This window comes from Lygodium microphyllum, chromosome 5, assembly GCF_053477565.2.
Source record: "Lygodium microphyllum isolate KBCC chromosome 5, Lygodium_microphyllum_v1.1.10, whole genome shotgun sequence".
In the NCBI taxonomy this organism is placed as follows: domain Eukaryota; kingdom Viridiplantae; phylum Streptophyta; class Polypodiopsida; order Schizaeales; family Lygodiaceae; genus Lygodium; species Lygodium microphyllum.
Genome location: NC_141139.1, coordinates 17,130,198 through 17,137,826, shown reverse-complemented (window position 1 = coordinate 17,137,826; position 7,629 = coordinate 17,130,198). Strand labels below are relative to the sequence as shown.

The 7,629-nt window shown below is 42.6% G+C and overlaps 1 protein-coding gene across 1 annotated transcript; it reads left to right on the top strand.

The window, feature by feature from the left end:
* Positions 1–1,314: 1,314 nt before the first annotated feature.
* LOC148035544 (VAN3-binding protein-like) lies at positions 1,315–5,967 on the top strand. The gene is made up of 7 exons (XM_087677499.1): positions 1,315–2,193; positions 2,671–2,808; positions 3,160–3,562; positions 4,187–4,390; positions 4,511–4,560; positions 4,642–4,699; positions 5,219–5,967. The coding sequence occupies exons 1-7, from the start codon at positions 1,777–1,779 to the stop codon at positions 5,419–5,421; spliced, it is 1,473 nt and encodes a 490-aa protein (XP_087533625.1). The 5' UTR covers positions 1,315–1,776; the 3' UTR covers positions 5,422–5,967.
* The last annotated feature ends 1,662 nt before the right edge of the window (positions 5,968–7,629 follow it).

The following is a 7,629-nucleotide window of genomic DNA, read 5'->3' as shown; positions in this document are numbered from 1 at the left end:
CTTGTCCACTACCATTTACATGCAAGGTAGTAAAAATTTTTAAATACCACCCACTTGCCCATCCTTTTTCCTGTATTGATTCGGTAGAATTTATCCAAGGTTTTAACAAAAAGTACATAGACAACCTATGTGAAGGGAAACTCCCATGCCCTAAAACAACAAAAAAAAAGGCAAGGATGGAGTAAATGCAACCAAGAAAGTTAAAGTAAGCTTAGACTATTACATATTGTCCCAAATAGATGTGGCAGTGCAAAACGAATGGGAGCGCAACACCATTATGTCAACACAGCAGTGGGCCCACATTTTTCGAACAACATACTTCTTTTGGGTGAGGGATCTCATTGAGCCCAAGTAAAATAGTGATAAAACTCAATTATAATAAGTGAAACATTTGGCTAAGGTGACATGAAGCTAGTTACTCATCAAAAGGTGGACGCTCCTTTGCAAGTGTTAATCAATCAAATTGCTTCTTTAGAGTTTGGGCATTTGCAAGTCTTTAGACATTGGAGAGGACATGATCTGTTGTTTATATGCTAAATAGGTTAACTCCCTGCTCACTTTTGGATGGGAAGTCTCCCCCACCCAAATTGTAAAGTGATTAACAAGAATGCATTTTTTATATTTGTAGCTATTCAAAAAATGAGAAACTTGTCTGCAAAATGTGTCTTTTTGGTATGTAAAGACTTTGTGTCCATATCCATGTCCATGCCAATTTCCAAAATTGCATGCCCACACTTTGGGAAAGGGTGGGATGCCTGCCATTTGTTGTGCAACCAGCCTGAGAACACCTAACAATCCCCTCGCATTCCCAAGGCCTGACCAATGGGGCTAGCGACCTTTTGGCTTCTTGCAGGAAGTTTGAGAACCTCCTCTCAAATTCCCTAAACTACCCTTGTATGATGAGGCTCACCTTCTTGCTCGTCCGAGAGATTGTGTTTGTATCGTGTTTTTGTATGGGTTTGGAGCAAAGTTGTGAAACTTTCCTCGAACACATGCATTTCCACAAAATTTTGAAACTCTCCATGGGAAGTATTCAAAGAATAGTTTTGCCGTTCCCAAACCCTTCGTGGGAAGAGGCCCGAACCACCCGGGGACTGTAGGCTGAGACTTGAGTGACAGTGCGAGAGTGAGATGATGAGAGAGAAGGCAAGGCAAAAAGGAGGCGTACGGCAGGCAAATCATTGCAAGCAGGCTGTACTGTTTTAATCAAGTAAAGAGGAGGTATAAACACACACCCAATGACTACCGTGCCTCTCTCGATATCTCTCGCTTTCTCTCTTCTTTTCTCTTGTACTCACACGTTTTGGCTTTGCCTTTGGCATCCACCTTCCAATTTTCTTCTCTTTCTCTCTCTCTCTCTCTCCCTCTTCGAGCAGCCTACAGTAGTATTGCGAAGAAGCAATACGTATATAAGTCGTTGTTTATACACATACACAGAGAGAGAGAGTGTGTGTGTACCATGACATGAATGTCCTCCAAGAGAATGTGCCCTCGGTTTTTGTTCTTCAGCTCTGCCATAGCCATTAATTCCTGCAATGCAGATTACGGTCGGCCGAAATTGCTACCCATTAGCTACATTCGCCTCCCAGCAGTCAGTGGTAGTCGTAGAAACCGCTAATTTCCCAATTCGATCAAGCAATAACAGAGAAGTAGCAGTTACTGGTAGTAGCAGAAACAGCTAATTTCCCATATCGGCCAAGTAATCTACAGAGAAAGAGGTAGAGAGCAGTTTTTTCCTCCAACGTCCACTCTTTGTAATACAGGAGCTGCCCCGCCATGGTGTATCCCCGAAGCAGCCTATCCCAGCCCTTGGAAAACATAGAAGAGGAGTCCCCAGTGTGTCTCCCACCACCTCCTTATTCGTCGTCGTCGTCATCATCATCTTCTTCTGCTTCTACGATGATGCGATTGCAGGTTCGTTGTCCTCCATGCCCGCCCCCTGAAACCCCTCAGGAGCCCATGGAGTTCCTGTCCCGGTCCTGGAGTATCTCTGCGCTGGAAGTGTCTAAAGCAGTGCTCGCGCCTCCGACGAGTCATTGTGACGCTCGCAACAGGAAAAGCAATTCAGCAGCCACAGAGGGTGTAGATGCCAGAGATTCATCATGCACTACTACTGCCCCTGTTTCAGCCCCCTTCACATTCGCCTCTGCTACAATGGCACAAATGGTGATGGAGCGCATCATGGCACATTCGGTAAGGCTTTTTCTTTTACTCTCAGCAATTTGGTCCTGGAAGAACATTGGCGTGCAATGTACCTTTAAAGTGTATGACCTACATTGTTGCCAGCGTTACCTACAGTGCCTTGATTAACAGTTTGTCTCATCATTATATCACCATTATCATCATCATGATTTACAATCTATATTGAACGCTAGGGAACTTTGGCAGAATAACCTTCAAAGAATTTTTTGGTTCAGATATGCTTGATAAAGGTTTGGAATTGCCGTCTGTAAGATAGACTATCCTGGTATTAGGTAGTGGTAAGATTGACTGACTGGCCTGGTTTTTAACTGATCATGATCAGTTCGATTCTCCACTCAATTCTTGTCTGTTTGTCACTATGCTTAATCAGAAGCCATGCTCAAGCCATGGGGCCATGCCTAATCTTTTGAACCAAGCACTGGCTTAATTGGGTTCCAGGTGCTTACCCTGATGTCGTGGCACATGCAGGATTTGTCGTATGCCTCAACTGCGTCAAGAAGAAAATCCCATAGCAGCTCTTCTCTAACCATGTTTGGACAACACCCAGTCTCATGTTCAGCATCAGAAAGTCCCCCTTTGTCACCTCGGAGCGGCAATGAGTTAACGGTACAGTGTCCCTACTCTCTTACCAAACCGATCGCTGTTTAGCAGTTGCCAAAATGATGTGCTGTCCATAGCTAAAGGAAATGGTGTGCTTTGGTCAATCTCCGATGGTTGGTACTGGTGCTGGTGATCTTATTGTCATGTCATCGTCATTTTTGTTATCATTGTCGCTGACGTTGTTGCGTTACTGTCATCTCTCTCACTGTCATGGTCATTGATCATGGTAGATTGTCCAAACCTTCACTGAATTGATTTTTGTCTATTAGTTGCCAATGAGAATGTGCTCTGAATATCTGTGCCGAACCTCTAATAGTTGGTTGTTTTTGTCATTCCCATGGACGTCACTCCCACCAGTTCTGCCGGAGCTTCAGCACTGTGAGGAATCCTTTGAAAGAAATGTCTATGAAAAGATGGCTGAAGGATCTAAAAGAGAAGAAAAAAGAAGCGAATCGGGTACATAATGCGGAGCTTCATGCTGCCATGTCGGTGGCGGGAGTTGCAGCTGCCATAGCTGCCATTGCAGCTGCCACCGCAGGTTCATCTTCCAGTAATCAGCACGATATTGTGCATGATGATCACAGCAAGATCAAGACAAGCATGGCAGTTGCCTCAGCAGCAGCCCTTGTGGCAGCCCAATGTGTGGAGGTAGCAGAGAGTATGGGGGCTGATCGTGAACAAATGTCCTCTGTGGTGAGCTCTGCCGTCAGTGTCAAGACTCCCGGGGATGTCATCACACTAACAGCAGCAGCTGCAACTGGTATGTTGATGTGGCACCCTGTACACAGTACAAGTGTGTAGCATAGCTCTTACAGCATGTTATCAGTTAGCTTCTTTCAATGTCGAAGAAAGGCTGAAGTGTGCTATCCGTTTCATGTCTAACCTTTAGCGGTTCTAGTAGTGAACATGTCATGTCTAATTTTGCAGTTTTGGAAAACCATCTGTGAAATCTGTAGTTTCAGCAAACAACCCATGTCTTTTGGATTGGCAATTTGGGATGTGTGAACCCTGTGCAGTTGTGGATATCCATATCTAATGTTTGCATGTAGAGTTTTTTATGAAAGTTTTGGGGATCTCGTGTTGGTTTTGTGTGTTGATATTTAGACATTATGGGAAACTCTAATTTCTTCCCATGCAGTAGTGCAACACTCTGAACCCTGCAAGGGAGCCACCCCACACCTAGTCTCTTACAGTGGACGGGGACTGTAGGTGCCTCCTGTGCCTGCAACCCCTGTCCCAAACTCCCAACTCTAGTATGTGGTAGTTCCTTTGCAGAAGCTCATAATATCATCCTAGTTCGAGAGATGGGAATTCACTTGTGAAACTTATTGTGAATATGATTGCAAGCTGAATGTTTCTGTTATTTTCTGATGTGTGAGGGCAGCTCTGAGAGGGGCTGCAGCTTTGAAAGCTAGAACTTTCAAGGATACCCATAGCCATGCCACAGTCATACCGTATGACAGAAGTGGCCATAGCACTGTCATAAGCTTCAGTGGAGAGTCAGCTTCTGATGACAGTGAAGCAGAGTATTGCTGCACCAATGAGTTTTTAAGCAAAGGCTGCGAGTTTCTCAAGCGTACTAGGAAAGGTAACTATCAGCAGACCTTCAACTTGAGCTCTGTTCTGTGTGCCCAGATGTGCAAAAATCAAATTTTCATGGAGTTGTAAGAGTACACATGAGCTAATCAATAGTGGTCTATTGGAACAGGGGAAGTGCATTGGAGGACAATATATGTCTACATCAACAAACAATCTCAGGTTATTATGAATGAAGAGGTGTATCTATTGTTTCTTTTTGGTTCTGACCACGGGCAGTATTTAACTTGCATCTGTACACAGGTGGTTGTCAAGTCGCAGGGCAAGTTTATGGGTGGGACCATTATAAAGAACAAAAAACGTAAGATGTTGGTGGGCTACTGTTTGTATGCAATATCTACATCTCTCTCTCTCTCTCTCTCTCTCTCAAACCTACAGTGCCACCCAAACACAAGCTCTCATGACGTGGGAAAACTATAGGAAAAACAAGGGAAAAGAGTAGGACCTTTTCTCATGTCATACAAAACTTGTTATGATAGTTAACTTCTATGAAAATAACATCTTAGTTGTTAAATTTATATTATGGATTATCATTATTATTATTATTTTCTATTCCATTTGTCTGCCTGGCACAGTCGAACAGAAAACAATAGTGAAACTCCATAAAATAAATCCTAATAAACATCTCCTTTTCATAGAAGGCTGAAGTATCATAACCCAAAATGTCAAAGCTCCTTGTGTGTTGCGCATGTATCGATATCTATAGAAATCAACTCACGTTAAAACCCTTCCTGCCACCTTCCTGTCGATCATCTGCAGTGAACTGAAGATCAGCTCTTCAACAACACCCCTGTTTCTTACTCTGTATGTGTCTTCGCAGGTATTGTCGAAGATGTATACGATGACATTGCTTCTTGGCCCGGAAGGGACATGCTGGATGGCGAGAGAAGATTCTACTTCGGTCTAAAGACGGACTGTGGTCTGATGGAACTCGAATGCAAGAACGAGGGCGAACATCGACTATGGACGAAAGGCATCTCTCGCCTGCTGTCTGTTTCGCAGAACCAGATCAAGCAAACATGAAGAGGCAGGAACCCTCAATCAAATCACCGGGGGGGGGGGGAAGAAGGAACCAAGGAGCTTGGGGGGGAGGACTGGAAACAGAACAGAGACCAATAGGCATGTGCATCTCTTATTGGCTGTTGCGATCTCTCTAAAATCTGTTTTTGATGGTTCTGATCATACATATGTGCCTGAGCTGCCCAGAGCTCAGGAATTTGATCGAATATGCATTTCCTCTGTGCAGAGATTAGAAGAGGCATTCCACAATTTCATGCTGCTGTACTCCCCTCCTCCCCCACCCACTACTGTTCACTAAAAACGTTTTGGGTATCAGATACAGAAATCTTTCAAGTACAAAGCTTTTGGAGGGATTTTTGAAGCAAATTATGGCTCTACGAGTATCTTCCATTTTGTTATCATTAAGAATTTTGCAAAGTTCAAGGTTTTAAACCTTTTATCCCAAATTTCTGAAGGCTGAACTTCATGAACCCCTCAGCTTCCCATGGAAATACTAATTATCCATCACCCATTGTATAACCCTCACATAAATTGATTTTCTCTTTTCTTACCCCACCTGTTTGTGTTGATTAAACCACTTGTGCTGCTCGCCATCGATTTCTCTACGCATGTTTAGGATTGTCCACCAAGTGCAATTTGCGTCAGAAAGAACTGTATAATGGAGCAGAGTAAAACCTGTTCCAACATAAAACCTGCATGATCAATTGTCGTGCATTAGAGATGCATGGAACAATATTCTAACGTTCAAGTTATTTCATCAAGGTCCTCACACTCGAGGTAACATGGTGAAGGCCAAGTGAATCTTTTCGAATGTGGCGTTGATGAGTTGACAGAGATTCTTCCCCCTTAGTTCGAATGCGATAGTCCCTTTTGAAGGGGTCTTATCAATTAGGACATATGGCTTGACCTCATACTAGGCGCTCCACGCCTAGACTCGTCCCGATGCTTCGGCGTGATTTTTACGGGTGGGGGTGCTGGACGTGTGGCACCCGCCCCCGCCCCCGCGTTCTCTTTTTTTTTTGCGGGGGAGGTGAGGGGTTGCCACGTGGCACCCGTCTCCCACCTCTCCTTAACTAATAGTATAGATGTCTTTTTTTAAAGTTAATTTATTTCTAGGCAAAAATTAGGAGTTTCATGTGCACACATTGTTAATTTAGATTCTATGGTTAATAAAAAGTTGGAGTGTTGCCTTATGCTACAATGTATCACCATCTTTTGTATTATATTCTCTAAGTTGTAGCAATTGGGAGAAATCTTAGAAAGTATGGTTAATGCTTGTTTGTAGTTGTAAATTAATTCATGAAGATGTGTCGGTGTTAGCAAGCGTAAAGAAGCTAAGCTGTTCGAAAAACAAGCCCTTTTGTTAAAATATCGAAATACAATTCATCTTCAATCTCCTTTGATTGTAGGGTGTTCATGAATGGAGCTTACTTACAAATACTTGGTAGCAAAGGATAGAACTTGTAAGAACTATATGCTGCATGATATTGAAAACCTGAAGTCATTGATTTTTGGGTGTCCAATTCAACTCCAATTTTCTCCTTCACTTGGAAGACTTTTGGAATACTCTTGGCCTTCCATGGTGAAGGGGTTGCTGATATGATGTTGTACACACTATTATGCATGCACAAAGAGTAGAGCATGCATAGTCCCAAAAGGCATGCACAATCTCAAAATGTAGAGTTACATAGTTTATAAACACATTGCTTTTAAGGTTGCATGACCTTCTTGAATTTGAAGTCATGCATTAAGGGTAGAGCATGCAAAGTTCCAAAAATTGTGCATGTTATAAACACATTGCTTTTAAGGTTGCATGATCTTCTTGAATTTAAAGTTAAGCACAAAGGCTCTATAGAGCATGTATAGTCCAAAGAATCATCCATGGTCTCAAAATGTGGTCACGTAGTCTATAAAAACATTGCTTATTAAGTTGCACAATCTTCATGAATTTAAGGTCATGCATAAAGGCTAGAGCATGCATGCATGGTCTCATAAAATGCATAGTCTATAAACCATGGACAATCTCCAACTATGCTTATACTTTCACCTACATTTGAGGGTGAAATGAAAGATTTAATTTTATGAGCACGTAGAGCTTAGCATATTGGTCCCTAGTAATACTACCTAGCTATAGCAAGGATTCTAATCAAGGCCATGTTTGACAAAAAATCATCTAAACCATTGTTCACAAAAAATTGAGGTCCAATGTAA